Here is a 16516-nt window from a genome sequence, read left to right as displayed (position 1 = left end):
ATTGGTTTAAGAAAGGTAACACAGTGAAAGTCAAAAACATCTTAAAACAGTCCTTTCAAAACTATAAGAAACAATACTGGGAAATTTACTTTCATCCACAGATAGCCCTCCCTCACACTGCAACAGCTTCAAAAGGTCTCATTTCTCATTTCTGAGACATAATACATCATTTTGACATAGTAAGTGCCTCACATACTTCAACTAAGTTTTGAGGATGTACTTAAACACTTCAGTGCACATAGTGTGAAATGGGAAAATACACATGGGAACACTTCAACTAAGGGACAAGGCACTACTATGAACACTTGTCAATTCTGAACACTTCAGCAATGGTTAGATCATTAAAATGGAACCCTTTTCAAATTGCTTTAATACAGGACTACATGCAAAGCAGTATTAATATACTTGCAATAAAGATAACACTGTTTTTGAGGGTGCATGGAATTTTTAAAAAGCCCAAATGCTCGGATTCAAAATGAAAAGTGCATGTTGCAAAAGCTAACAAAAAAACATCATTTCCATCAATTGATCTTTTTAAGATTGCAAAGTAAATCACATTTAAGCTTCAACATTCATGAAATTAGGTCTCAATTTATTCCTCAGTAACCACAGTTCACAAAGTTTGCTTATGTCTTATGACATTTGTAACTTTATACATAGCCAAAACAGCACTTGCAGTGTTCTGGTTACTGAATTTCGAACAAAGAACAGTACAGCACAGGAACAGGCCATTCGGCCCTCCAAGCCTGCGCCGATCTTGATGCCTGCCTAAACTAACACCTTCTGCACTTCCGGGGCCCATATCCCTCTATTCCCTTCCTAGTCATGTATTTGTCAAGATGTCTCTTCAACGTCGCTATCGTATCTGCTTCCACCACCTCCCCTGGCAGCAAGTTCCAGGCACTCACCACCCTCTGTATTAAAAAACTTGCCTCGCACATCCCCTCTAAACTTTGCCCCTCGCACCTTAAACCTATGTCCCCTAGTAACTGACTCTTCCACCCTGGGAAAAAGCTTCTGACTATCCACTCTGTCCATGCCGCTCATAACTTTGTCAACCTCTATCATGTCGCCCCTCCACCTCCGTCGTTCCAGTGAAAACAATCCCCGTTTTTCCAACCTCTCCTCATAGCTAATGCCCTCCAGACCAGGCAACATCCTGGTAAACCTCCTCTGTACCCTCTCCAAAGCCTCCACGTCCTTCTGGTAGTGTGGCGACCAGAATTGCACGCAATATTCCAAGTGTGGCCTAACTAAGGTTCTGTACAGCTGCAACATGACTTGCCAATTTTTATACTCTGTGCCCCGACCGATGAAGGCAAGCATGCTGTATGCCTTCTTGACTATCTTATCCACCTGCATTGCCACTTTCAGTGACCTGTGGACCTGTACGCCCAGATCTCTCTGCCTGTCAATACTCCTAAGGGTTCTGTCATTTACTGTATACCTCCCACCTGCATTATACCTTCCAAAATGCATTACCTCACATTTGTCCGGATTAAACTCCATCTGCCATTTCTCCGCCCAAGTCTCCAACCGATCTATATCCTGCTGTATCCTCTGACAATCCTCATCATTATCCGCAACTCCACCAACCTTTGTGTCGTCCGCAAACTTACTAATCAGTTGTGTTACAAACACAAGCTAGATAAATAATCATGAGATTTGTTTCTTTTAAAAAGAGAACATAGCAAATAAATACTGTTTTCCTCAACTACCACAGCTAAAACAAAAAATAAAATGAAATCACTATTTTATAAACTTGTTAAGCAGTTAAATCTTAAATTTCTGCAGCCCGAAACTCTGGGCTAGGAGAAGCCCCGACAAAGTTACAAGATAACTGATTTAATTCCCTCCTCCTCGACTGAATGCAGCTACAAAGAACTGAAAAATATTATGAGTTCACCTTTTTATGAAGGAAAATCTGAAGAGTAAAATTAGTCTTTCACTTCATTACTCCACATTAAATTAGCATTTTGAACACATTTTGGTTGGATAGAGGAATACTTATGTGAGGACACGCAAACGAGCAGAATGATAATTCAGTGTAAATATCAGGCGTATCAACCATGTGAAGAAAGCGTGTGGTGCAGCACCTTCATCTTAGCTCATCCAAAAAAAAAACACCAATCATTAATTTGCATGACTACTCTTAACCCTTGTTATTCTGCCTGAGCTCAATGATGCACGCTATTGGCTGCTTTCTATCAAATCTTCTTTTGTAGCATGTCCATTTCAACAATGCATCAAAAGAATAATTTTGCAAGTTAATCTCATCATTCTTTGTATGGATCATTTAAACACATTTTACTTTCCCTGTACCTGCGTGCATTAATTTCTGAATGTAGACCTCTGCAGTTCAGATCAATATGTACAAGATCTGGCACTTTCTTTGTAGCCTTGACAGTTTGTTTATATAAATCTACAGCAGGAACAGAGGTCCCACAGATTCTGCAGTTCTTACATATGACACCCACACCATTTCCTGATGTATATAGTTACTATTGCTGATAACAAAGGCAGATTTACATCTACCAGAGCTCTGGATGAATAGTCTGGAGATGTGAGTTCAAGACCCACATGGCAGCGGGGGAATTTAAAGAGATATAGAGTGATACAGAGATAGATAGATAGAGATAATATCAGCAATAGTGACCATGAAATTACTGGATTGTTGTAAAAACCCAACTGGTTCAGTAGTGCCCTTTAGGGAAGGAAACTTCCCATCCTTAACCTGTTTGACCTGTGTGTGACTCCTGACCTACATCAATGTGGTTGACTGTTAATTGCTCTCTGAAATGGCCTAACAAGCCACTCAGTTGTCACTACCATCCTCAAGGGCGATTAGGAATGGGTAATAAATGCTGGCCTTGCCAGCAATGCCCACATGCCGTGAATAAATGAGAGAAAGTTCCTGAATAAAACCTAGTGGAAAAGAAAAGGTCAGTGCAATTTTTTTTTCAAAACTTGCAAATGTTGGGGAAAGTTCAAATAAAAGGAGAACATGCTGGAAATACACAGTGGCATCCATTAACATCTGGAAACAAAGCTTAAGGCTTGTCTCAGCATCTCGTCTTTCCAGATGTGTGCCATGGAGCTTTGCAGGCCTCGTAAAAAGTTGATTTAATCTTCCCATTAATTTACCCTTTAATGAAGGTGTTGAAAGTAACAGATCTTGATGCTCTGATTTAAGATTTATCCACCAATGAATCTATAGCATTAAGACAGTCCTTCCCAAGCCTCCAGACCCAAGTAATTTAAACAAGACAAACCAGCGAACAATATAAACAAAAATAGAACCAAGCTGCCTGGGCTTTGTGGTCCAGATTATGAAGGCTTGAGAAATGGCCATAGTTTGGTGCAGAATTTTCATCAGAACTCAGTTCTGAACAAAGGTCTCAAGCCAAAATATTAACCTGTCTTTTCAGATGCGAAAGACCTGTTGTGTATTTTCAATAGGCCAATACATTTTAACAGGAATCTTCCATACTTGAATTGTAACCATCACTGGAAAAGAGAATAAAAGATGCCACCATAAAGTCTAGGTATTTGTCGATGACACATGCCAACAGTCTCACTTACTGCAACAAATGGGCAATGCAAACAGAGTACATTTCAACCCGAGTAACAGATTTCTACTTCAGATTTCAAAACATATTTTCTCTTAAAATAATTCATCAAAAATTCCAATGCAGTTGTCACTGTAGGAGTCAAAATAATCTGAAATGACACGTCTGCTCATCGAACAGCAATTAGAAACAATCATTTGTCACAGTTCAATCCTCTCTGGAGCACTGCCAGATGCAGAAGTAAACTAAATTATTTCACAAGTAGGTACTTTGTCACTTTCCAAAGTCCCAGCTGAGTTAATATACATTGTTATATGCTTGATAATGTTATTTGTGGTATTGTCCTTAGTGGAATGATACCGAACTGACGCAATGAGTTTCCTATCCCTAAGTGTGTCAAGGTAGTTAGTTCAATCCCAACAGAGGGAAATAAAATTACAACATATGAAAACAACAACTCTAATTGGTGCTACTTAACCAATCTAATTACAGATGTATCTCAGGCAACTTTATTCCATAAAATAAAAGCAAAATACTGCGGATGCTGGAAATCTGAAACAAAAACAAGAAATGCTGGATTCACTCAGCAGGTCTGGCAGCATCTGTGGAAAGAGAAGCAGAGTTAACGTTTCGGGTCAGTGACCCTTCTTCGGAACTGACAAATATTAGAAAAGTCACAGATTATAAACAAGTGAGGTGGGGGTTGGGCAAGAGATAACAAAGGAGAAGGTGCAGATTGGACCAGGCCACATAGCTGACCAAAAGGTCACGGAGCAAAGGCAAACAATATGTTAATGGTGTGTTGAAAGACAAAGCATTAGTACAGATTAGGTGTGAATATACTGAATATTGAACATCAGCAAGTGCAAACATGAAGAAAAACAACCTGAAAAAAAACAGTGGGTAAGCAAACTGCTTACCCACTGTTTTTTTTCAGGTTGTTTTTCTTCAGGTTTGCACTTGCTGATGTTCAATATTCAGTATATTCACACCTAATCTGTACTAATGCTTTGTCTTTCAACACACCATTAACATATTGTTTGCCTTTGCTCCGTGACCTTTTGGTCAGCTATGTGGCCTGGTCCAATCTGCACCTTCTCCTTTGTTATCTCTTGCCCAACCCCCACCTCACTTGTTTATAATCTGTGACTTTTCTAATATTTGTCAGTTCCGAAGAAGGGTCACTGACCCGAAACGTTAACTCTGCTTCTCTTTCCACAGATGCTGCCAGACCTGCTGAGTGAATCCAGCATTTCTTGTTTTTGTTTATTCCATAAATACTGGGTCCTTAGTATAGCCAACAATGACAGTAGCTGTAAACAACAATCATACAAACCCCACTGTAGGGAGATAATTCCTGTTAAAATAGTGTCGCTTTATTTAGATGATTCAAACTGCCATGTTAAGCATCCAATGCTCTTCTCTTATCTAACACCTGCCCTCATGTCAAAGTTTGAGAATTTCTCAATTACCCAAATTGAAAACACAGTTGCCTTCTGACGGCAGTGGCGTAGTGGTATTGTCACTGGACTAGTAACCCAGAGACCCAGGATATTGCTTTGGGGACATGGGTTCAAATCCCACCACAGCAGAAGGTGGAATCTGAATTCAATTAATAAATCTGGAATTTAAAAACAAGCTAATCTAATGATGGCCATGAAACCATTGTCGATTGTTGTAAAAACCCATCTGGTTCACTAATGTCCTTTAGGGAAGGAAATCTGCTGTCCTTACCTGGTCTGGCCTACATGTGACTCCAGACCCAGAGCAATGTGGTTGACTCTTATGTGCCCTCTGAAATGGCCTAGCAAGTTGTATCTAACCGCTACAAAGTCAATAAAAAAGAATGAAACCGGATGGACCACCCAGCATCGACCTAGGCGCCGGAAACGAGAACGGCAAACCCAGCTCTGTTGACCCTGCAAAGTCCTCCTTACCAACATCTGGGGGCTTGTGCCAAAGTTGGGAGAGCTGTCGCACAGACTAGTCAAGCAACAGCCTGACACAGTCATACTCACGGAACCATACCTGACAATGTCCCAGACACTGCCATCACCATCCCTGGGTATATCCTGTCCCACCGGCAGGGCAGACCCACCAGAGGTGGTGGCACAGTGGTATACAGTCGGGAGGGATTTGCCCTGGGAGTCCTCAACATCAACTCTGGACCCCATAAAGTCTCATGGCATCAGGTCAAACATGGACAAGGAAACCTCCTGCTGATTACCACCTACCGCCCTCCCTCAGCCCATCAGTCAGTACTTCTCCACGTTGAACAGCACTTGGAGGAAGCACTGAGGGTGGCAAGGGCACAGAATGTACTCTGAGTGGGGAACTTCAATGTCCATCACCAAGAGTGGCTCTGTAGCACTACTACTGGCCGAGTCCTAAAGAACATAGCTGCTCGACTGGGTATACGGCAGGTGGTGGGGGAACCAAGAGGGAAAAACATACTTGACCTCATCCTCACCAATCTGCCTGCCGCAGATGCATCTTTCCATTGCAGCACTGGTGGAAGTGACCACTGCACAGTCCTTGTGGAGACGAAGTCCGCCTTCACACTGAGGATGCCCTCCATCGTGTTGTTTGGCACTACCACCATGCTAAATGGGATAGATTTCGAACAGATCTAGCAATGCAAAACTGGGCATCCATGAGGCGCTGTGGGCCAGCAGCAGAATCGTACCCAACCACAATCTGTAACCTCATGGCCCGGCATTATCATCAAGCCAGGAGATCAACCCTGGTTTAATGAAGAGTGCAGCAGGGCATGCCAAGAGCAGCACCAGGCATACCTCAAAATGAGGTGTCAACCTGGAGAAGCTACAACACAGGACAATCTGCGTGCCAAACTGCGTAAGCAGCGTGCCATAGACAGAGCTAAGCCATCCGTAACCAATGGATCAGCCGTGAATGGTGGTGGACAATTAAACAACTAACTGGAGGAGGTGGCTCCACAAATATCCCCAACCTCAATGATGGAGGAGCCCAGCACATCAGTGCGAAAGATAAGGCTGAAGGATTTGCAACAATCTTCAGCCAAAAGTGCCGAGTTGATGATCCATCTCGGTGTCCTCCTGCAGTCCCCAGCATCACAGATGCCAGGTTTCAGCCAATTCGATTCACTCCGCGTGATATCAAGAAATGACTGAAGGCACTGGATACTGCAATGGCTATGGGCCCTGACAACATTCCGGCAATAGTACTGAAGATCTGTGCTCCAGAACTTGCTGTGCCCCTAGCCAAGCTGTTCCAATACAGCTGCAACACTGGCATCTACCCGGCAATATGGAAAGTTGCCCAGGTATGTCCTGTACACAAAAAGCAGGACAAGTCCAACCCAGCCAATTACTGCCCCATCAGCCTACTCTCAATCATCAGTAAAGTGATGGAAGGTGTCATCAACAGCGCCATCAAGCGGCCACTTGCTTAGCAATAACCTGCTCAGTGACACTCAGTTTGGGTTCCGCCAGGGCCACTCAGCTCCTGACCTCATTACAGCAGGCAATGACCATCTCCAACAAGAGAGAATCAACCATCTCCCCTTGAGATTCAATGGCATTACCATCACTGAATCCCCCACTATCAACATCCTAGGGGCTACCATTGACCAGAAACTGAACTGGAGTAGCCATATAAATACCGTGGCTACAAGAGCAGGTCAGAGGCGAGGGAAATCCTGAGGCGAGTAACTCACCTCCTGACTCCCCAAAGCCTGTCCACCATCTACAAGGCACAAGTCAGGAGCGTGATGGAATATTCTCCACTTGCCTGGATGGGTGCAGCTCCAACAACACTCAAGAAGCCCGACACCATCCAGGATAAAGCAGCCTGCTTGATTGGCATCCCATCCACAAACATTCACTCCCTCCACCACCGACGCACAGTGGCAGTAGCGTGTACCATCTACAAGATGCACTGCAGCAATGCACCAAGGCTCCTTCAACAGCACCTTCCAAACCCGCGACCTCTACCAACTAGAAGGACAAGGGTAGCAGATGCATGGGAACACCACCACCTGCAAGTTCCCCTCCAAGTCACACGCCATCCTGACTTGGAACTATATCGCCGTTCCTTCACTGTCGTTGGGTCAAAATCCTGGAACTCCCTTCCTAACAGCACTGTGGGGGTACCTACCCCACATGGACTGCAGCGGTTCAAGAAGGCAGCTCACCATCACCTTCTCAAGAGCAGTTAGGGATGGGCAATAAATGCTGGCCTGGCCAGCGATGCCCACATCCCATGAATGAATAAAAAAAAGTTGGACGCCCCTTTCAATACAATACCTTTATATGGCCTTTTTATCTTACTCTGCTGGAATGTACCACCAGACGTCAGGAAATTTCTTATTGTGCATCCACTGACAGCTTTATTGCAAAACAATCAGCATTTTTTTTTTAAAGAAGCCCTTGATAACCAAAGTTGGGAATTCAAAATGCTTTTCACAGAAATTTACAGCACAGGAGGCCATTCCGCCCATCGTGTCTGTGCTGGCCAAGAAGCCATCCAGCCTAATCCCACCTTCCAGCTCTTGGGCCGCAGCCTTGTAGGTTAGGACACTTCATAACTTTTAAAAAGTCCTGGATATGTACTTGAAGGTTTCTGCTTCTGCAACTCTTTCAGGCAGATCCCCACCACCCTCTGGAAAATGTTCTTTCCCTCAAATCCCTTCGAAACACCTACATCTTACCCTAAATCTATGCCCCTGTTTAAGGACCCCTCCACCAAGGGGAATAGGACCTTTCTTTCCACTCTATCTAGATCCCTCATAATTTTATTCACTTCAATTACATCTCCCCTCAGCCTCCTCTGTTCCTTTGTGTGCAGCCTTTTCACATTTTTTAAGGAATGAATAGATAAACATTTAAAGTAGAGAAATATAAAGGGATTATGGGAAGGGAGCAAGGCAATAGAATTAATTTAGGGCTGCTGCAGCAAAGAGCCAGCACAGACATGCTGGATCAAGTGGTGTCACTTTGTACTAAACTTCTATGGTTTTTCTATAATTTATCTGAACCAATTTAATGATCCCATTTATTAATGCAACCTCTCAGCATTTGCTGTAATCATTAAAATTTGTATTAGCAGCAATATTCCATAAGTTGCAGCTTATCATAATACGCATTTAAAGCAATCCATGTAAAAAAAAATCAGATGTTCACTGTACTTACGATAAATAATCAGCATTTTTACCCAGATTTTCTAAAATGCATCTGTATTTAAGCTATCAGTGTACTTTGTGTTTCCATATATTCTTCTAATTTTCCAATTTTATTTATTACTGTCACTTAACATGAACATATATAAGCTTCTTGTTACCTCAGTTCTCCTAAAGATGGAATGTAATGAACAGCATTAGTATGAACAAATGAAAGTGCTTGATATAATTCCTTTCATAATCTCTAAAAACACTTCACAGCCAATGAAGTATTTTGAAGTGCACTGTTGTAGAAAAATGGCAGTTAATTTGCACACAGCAAGGTCCCAGAAACACTAATGAGATAAATGACCAGATAATTAAAAAAAAAAATATTGGTTGATGGATGAATATTGGCAAGGAATTTAGGAGAAATCCCCTGATCTTTGAATAGTGTCGTGGGGTCTTTCATGCCCACCAGGCAGATGATGCCTCAGTTTAACGTCTCATCCGATAACGCAGCACTCCATCAGTATTGCACTGTAGCGGTAGCCGAGATTATACGCTCAAGTCTCTAGAGTGGGACTTGAACTCACAACATTTTGACTCAGAGTGCTCACACTAAGTCAAGGCTGACAATAAAGCAACATACATCAACTGAATTCGGACTCTGGAATGCAATAAAGGCAGTAAATTACAAAATTGTTCAGTTTATCTGTACATCTGACAATGATTTGGAGAGAACAGGATTGGCACAAGTCATTTTGTAATTGGTATTAAGGGATAGGTACATTGTTTCACATTGGTCTCAGTGTTGACTTTTAACTGCACTTCAGCAATTCCACAGATGCCTAGCTCTTAAACATGGCTGTGCCATCAAAAGGAGGCACTGCAACTTGGCACTTCCCCAGAGGGGGAAGAAAAATACAAGTTGTTGGAAAAGTCATGCCTCATTCATTCTGATACCCCCTCACTTGGGCAAAAAAGAATCAGGTGCACATCAAGGTAAAAGTGACATCATAATTTTAAAGACTACTGAGCACATCAAAGTCCTGAGGCACAAGACAACACCACCTCCAACCCCAGAAGGCCAATTTCAATCCCCAAAGAGTGTAGTATAAATTCAGCCTTAATAGCCAGAGATAGAATCATAAAATAGTAAAGTACAAAGGAAATAATTCAGCCCATCGAGTCTGCACAGAAAGGGAAAAAGTCAGCCAGGGTTGACCATGTTGTAAATGCTGGTCCCTTTAATTAACCAGGAGTTACTTCAGAGTTAAGAGAGAGCAGGTGATACTCATTGCAGCTTGCATTTAAGGGCTGGGTTTTTCCTCAGTCAGGGAAGTTACTTCTGGACAAGGATTAGTCCAGAAGGGAAGAGTGGAAACTGGTATTTGTATTGAACTGTGGTTTGAGAATAAAACAGTTGTGGATCACAGATCCTGATTTTGGTGAATGGATATCTGCCAATTGATCAAGGGTTCCTGCTCCTGATCACTACCCACAATCACCCTTGGGTGATGGGGTCACAACACAGTGGAAGTAGTGAAATGTTCATCTGTTCTGATTAAGCGGTGGTTTAAAGCACAGTTATTTAAAAATTGGCAAGGTATTAAAATCAAATGAAAAAGTAAGCATATTGTTGAACAATAAGCTGTTACAGTGATATTAAAAGAATGACAGGGATAAAAAAATTAAAATGTCTCAACACTTCTCAGAAGCGTTTGTGCCTATAACACAACCCCACTTTCATTTGCAGGCTTCGTCTCCAATTATCACAATTATATGAAGGTCACTCCACCATTCTCCATGGGTCAGTTTAAGTGACAAGATACTGAGAGCAATTTTAGTTTGGAACTTACATTTTCAGAAGTTAATTTATACAATTATGTAAACTTGAAAACTTCATAACCTTTTATTCTGGAACAATGTGCTACTATTGTACTCAAAGACTTAACAATGATGTTAATGTAACTATAACATAACTGGCCTGCATGATGGAAGTCACCAGCTGGGAAACTTCCTCACTATTATCCATTTTAACAGCAAATCAGCTATATAGCAACTGGGGGATTTAAAAAGAAATGATGGCTGAAAAATGTAAATTCAGTTCAAATATTAATCCTTCTATGATTCTGCAGGTATTCTACAAAAGCCCATCACTGGACTAACCATTTTGTGAAGATTTTACTCTCCCAAAACACTCTATAGTAGTCTGTTCTTAATCAGCACCTGCATAATTAATCTTCAACTCTAAAATAAACTCATATACATTCCTGCACTGTCAGAGTCTGAAAACAGACTCACAGCATATCATTTACCAACAGAAATATCAAAGGCTTCAAAGTTACTGCATTACAGCTCAACACAGCAGGATTTTTAGAATATTAACTAGTTTCTACAATGCATTAAAAACAAACAGACTGCATCCTCATCAAATGTTTAAAATCAAAGCGTTAGAGATACAGCTGTTTAAAGGAATTTTACTCCTATGGAATAGATAGTTTTCTACCTTCTCTTATATGGCACTAGATCTGAAGCAAACTCTGCAATGGTTTATTCAAATCTTACTGTAACAACTAAAACAAATTAACGCCCTTTCCCTTAAACTATCTGTTGTTTGCTGAGGCAGGAGGAGTACACTGTCTTTTCTAGTTTCACTTCTCCACAGGTCACAACATATATTTAAATGTCTACTCAGTCACCGATATGGTCAATCATATACTCTACTCTTTATCCCAGAATAAAACACACCAACCAGGTTTCTTTAATAAACAACAAAACTATCAGTTTGTTAACAAGTCTTACCCAGTAGCGAAGCAAAGCATTAACACAGATTGAAATATGAAAGTTCCCTTTTTAAATATCCAACACACTTTGGTTAAAGAGAAGAAAAAAATAAATACATTGCCTCTACAGAACTATTTTATAAAAAACAGAAAAAAATACTTTGGCCAATACTTGTTAATTCTTGAAGAAAACGGATAAGATATGTTGTGTCCCAAAATGGCATACAGTCTGGCGTCCGAGAACACGTAGACGAGCCACTGGGATCTTTTCTGGAGCAGTTCTTTTCAGGCGGCATTGAGTATTAATCCGGCAGGTTTTTCCAGCTTCTCAGGAGAAATGTAGCAATGTGGGATTTAGCTCTCACACACTGGATCTTTGCAGGGTTTCATAGAGACAGGAGGAAAGAGATGAGCTGGGTGTTTCTCTCTTGGCAGGTTGATCTCCAACTGCTTTCACCAGTCTACACCCCAACTGAACCAAAACAACATCTCAGAGGCGAAACCAACTCCTGAGCCTCAAATCATGACATATCACTTCTCTGTAAACATCTCCCCCAAACCACCAAGGTTTCTGTTGTTTATTGAGCTTAAGGCATGTGATAGCCAGTAAAAGCTTGTTTTCAAACAAGACCTCTCAGAGACCCTTGTTTAAAAGAAAACATCCCTGGAGTCTTTTCTGTTTTCCCAAATAAACCAATGTCCATGATTTTAAAATATGAATCCTCAAAAAATATTTTAAAAAATAGAAGCACTTTCATAACACCATTCAAATTACCAACACAAAGCCTAGTGCTTTGAGATATGCAAGCTTTTTAAAAGTTGCCCAATACTGAAGCTAACAGATTGCTCTTTAACAGACAGCACTGGTTAACAAATGTCACCATTCCCAGTTCTAAATTCCCAGAAGTAACCTCAAAGGTAGTCAAAGCACATTCATTTAAAAAGAAAATCCTGTTACTAGTTTTAACGCGAAAACTATGCAAAACTGAGGACAGTTTGTTACCTTTTCCACATACTTGAACTTGACAAAGAACCAGCTTGATTTGATCATCGTGCCGCAATCTGTTCTAGTCCCACATAAGCTCTGCAGAGGAAAAAAAACTGAACATCTCCTTCAAAGATCTTGTCGTATAAGCGTACTAAAGAGTTAATCCTGAGAGAATGTAAAGATTACCACCCATGATGAGGTAAAAGATCACGTGGGAGAGACTAGAGAACAGTTACAGCATGGCTTTTGAAGGACACACACAGACTAGTATGAAGTGTATATAGTTACTATACAATAAAGATTAATGTTTAAACAATACAGTCCAAGAATGTCTCTGGCTACAGTGGCAGCATAAAGAACCAAATATATAACAGATCTCGGCCTTTATTTCAGTTTCTTACAAAAGCAATATTTAATCTACTTTTTAATTACTAATCTGCTTATCCAGGCCTGACAGATTGGCAGTCTTGGAAGAGTCAGAAATTGGACCACGGTTACGCTCATTAAAAATGGCACATGTCAGTACATTGAGGACAGAAGCAGCAATCTCCCCAAGGGAACGGATTATGAATACTATGAATTATTAATATGACTGACACTCTCTCTTAGACCTTGGCGTGCTTAGAAGCCACAGTACCCCACTGTTCTTTTTCTACATGCAGATGGAACAACAGTCTGTCCTTCTGCCAGGTTGTACACAAATAAAATGAATCTCTTTCTCAACTATTTGAAGCCCTGAGCTTTCTACAGAATAAAGTTTAAAACAGGCTACATGTTACTTGCAGTACTCAACACTTAAAGTGACTACGAAACAAGCACAAATCCATTATTTGTTTTAACCATAAAGTACTTGTTGCGGTGACCTAACTTCAGGCACCTCTGGAGTAAAGTTAGTACTTCAGACCCTCAGTCAACTATCAGTATGAGATACAAGCAGACTGTAATCAACCAGCACCTCAATTACAATCTCACCTTCTGTATAAGTACAAGACCAGCATCAGCACTGTTTAACAAAAGCCAAGGAGTGTAATCAGCACTTGTCTTTCATCGAGACTATCACCAGGTAACAGGAGATGTTTGTGCGTATGTGTGGTGACATCATCACACCATGCTCAATCCATACCTGCATGTCTCGATTTAAAAGATCTCAGGAGTACAGTGCTGGAAATAGTTTAAGCCTCAGTTGACCGCTAGTGCAAGATAGCACACAGCCATTCTAATTCCTTGTTTATATTATAAAGCTGTTTCCATAATAGAAACTGGTATGCTTGCTGCCAAATCTGCAGGGTATATGCAAGGGAATGTCCATGCATGTGGCTAAAGCCAAGGAGGGACAAACCTAACCCATGCATCACCACCAGTAGCTGTTGACTTTAGCCATCAAAAAGCACTCAGCAAAGGAGGGCGTTAGTGCCTTGATCCCAAGAAGGATATTGAGGCCAATGATGTCACTGGTACATCATATTTTCTTTTGCAGGGTTGCTTCTTGACAATAGAAGTGACACTGGACATTAACTGAGTTACAAGTGAAAATCTAGTTTCCGGTCGAGAGGTCCTCACGCACTCTGGAGGTGCTAGAGGATTGGAGAGTGGCAAATGTGACACCCTTCTTCAAGAAAGGGTGCAAGGATAGTCCTAGAAACCACACGCAAGTTAGTCTAACATTAGTGATGGGTAAGGTTTTAGAAACTAGAATGAGGGAAAATATCAATGGACACTTAGAGAGGTTCGAGTTAATTAAGGATAGCCAGCACGGATTTGTAAAAGGCAGATCATGCTTGCCAAATCTAATTGAATTTTTTGATGAAGTAATAGAGAAGGTTGCTGAAGAGAATGTGGTGGATGTTGTTTATGTGGATTTTAAGAAAGCACTTTATAAGGTACCACATAAAAGGCTGGTTAACAAAATTGAAGCTCATGGAATAGGAGGGTCAGTGTCCAATTGGATTTAAAAAATTAGTTTATGGACAGAAAACAGCAAGTCGTAGTAAATGGTCGCTTTTCAGACTGGAGTATGGTAGACAGCGGTGTTCCCCAAGGGTCAGTGCTATATATATAAAAATGACTTGGATCTTGGAATACAGAGTAGAATCGTTAAATTTGCTGATGACACCAAACCTGGAGGCGCGGCAAACAGCGAGGGGGATATGAACCGCCTGCAACAGGACATAGATAGGCTAGCAGAATGGGCAGAGAGGTGACAGACGGAATTTAATACTGACAAATATGGCAGAAATAATGGGGAGAGGCAATATATATTTAATAGCACAGTTCTAAAGAGTGTGCAGGAACAGAGGGATCAGGGGATGCATGTGCAGCGATCTTTGAAAGTGGCAGGACATATTGAGAGATGGGTTAGTAAATCTTGGGATTCAAAAATAGAGGAATTGAGTAAAAAAGGAAGTGAAGTTATGCTGAACCTTTATAAAACTTTGGTTAGGCTCCAACTGGAGTATTGGGTCCAGTTCTGGTCACCACACTTCAGGAAGGATGCAAGGGCCCTTGAGAGGGTGCTGAGGCGATTTACCAGAATGGTTCCAGGGATGGAAGATTTTAGTTTCAAGATTAGGTTGGAAAAGCTGGGTTTGTTCTCCTTAGAACAAAGGAGATTGAGGAGAGATTTAATAGAAGCGTACGAGATTATGACAGGCTTAGATAAGATAGACAAGGAAAAGCTGTTCCCATTAACAAATGGTACAATGACTAGTGGACACAGATTGAAGGTTTGGAGCAAAAGATGAAGGGGGGATATGAGGAAGCACTTTTTTTTAATGCAGCAGGTAGTAATAACTTGGAACTCGCTGCCCACAAGGGTGGTGGAAGCAGAGACAATCACTGACTTCAAGAGGAAGTTGGATGGCCACTTGCGAGAAACAGACTTGCAGGGCTACAGGGATCAAGCCGGGGAGTGGGACCGACAGCACAGTTCTGTGCAGAGACAGCATGGACCCGATGGGCCGAATGATAGACAGATTTTTAATTAGTAATGGGTTGAAGGGTTATGGAGAACGGGCAGGACAGTGGAGTTGAGGCTGAGATGAAATCAGCCATGATCGTATTGAATGGCGGAGCAGGCTTGAGGGGCTGAATTGCCTACTCCTGCTCCTAGTTCTTATGTTCTTATGACCTCCTTCAGTGCCGTAAATGACTCGATGACTCCAGTACATTGCTAAAGTTTAGATATGTAGACTAATCCTGACCTGCGCATACTGACATTCTCATGCTTCAATCAGCCAAGTGCAAAAACATTTTTATACTGGTGGTATTTATTGCATAGAATTACAAAGAATTTAAAGTACAGAAACAGGCCATTTGGCTCAACAGGTGTTGAGCCTTCACACAAACCTCCTCCTACCTTACTTCATCTTACTGTATCACCATGCCATGCGCGATGCCAATATCATCACCCTCTATAAGAACAAGGGTGACCACGGTGACTGCAACAACTACCGTGGAATCTCCCTGCTCAGCATAGTGGGGAAAGTCTTTGCTTGAGTCATTTTAAACGGACTCCAGAAGCTGGCTGAGCACAGTGTGGCTTTCGAGCAGAGAGATCGACCATTGACATGCTGTTTTCCCTTCGTCAGCTACAGGAGAAATGCCGCAAACAACAGATGCCCCTCTATGTTGCTTTCATAGATCTCACCAAAGCCTCTGACCTTGTCTCTTCAGATGTGGTCTCTTCAGAATACTCGCAAAGATCGAATGTCCAGCAAAGCTACTAAGTATCATCACCTCATTCCATGACAATATGAAAGGCACAATGCAGCATAGCAGCGCCTCATCAGACCCCTTTCCTATCCTGAGTGGTGTGAATGAGGGCTGTGTTCTCGCACCTACACTGTTTGGGATCTTCCTCTCACTGCTGCTCTCACATGCATTCAAGTCTTCAGAAGAAGGAATTTTCCTCCACACATGATCAGACGGCAGGTTGTTCAACCCTGCCCGTCTAAGAGCGAAGACCAAAGTACAGAAGGCCCTCATCAGGGAACTCCTCTTTGCTGACGATGCTGTATTAACATCCCACACAGAA

At 41.7% G+C, this 16516-nt stretch overlaps 1 protein-coding gene across 15 annotated transcripts in view; it reads right to left on the bottom strand.

Moving 5' to 3' along the window:
* The window catches only part of fbrsl1 (fibrosin-like 1), a 1047407-nt gene that overhangs the window by 631262 nt on the left and 399629 nt on the right, over window positions 1–16516 (bottom strand). The window contains exon 1 of one of the 15 annotated variants that reach the window (XM_068054638.1): window positions 12499–12565. The exons of the other annotated variants lie outside the window; for them this stretch is intronic. Coding sequence (XP_067910739.1) covers window positions 12499–12546 — 48 coding nt within the window. The 5' untranslated portion in view covers window positions 12547–12565. Of the gene's footprint in view, window positions 1–12498; window positions 12566–16516 lie in introns of those variants that run through there. 15 annotated transcript variants of the gene reach the window in all.

This window comes from Heterodontus francisci, chromosome 23 (genome assembly GCF_036365525.1).
Source record: "Heterodontus francisci isolate sHetFra1 chromosome 23, sHetFra1.hap1, whole genome shotgun sequence".
NCBI classification, from domain to species: domain Eukaryota; kingdom Metazoa; phylum Chordata; class Chondrichthyes; order Heterodontiformes; family Heterodontidae; genus Heterodontus; species Heterodontus francisci.
This window is presented reverse-complemented; position numbering and strand designations above follow the sequence as displayed.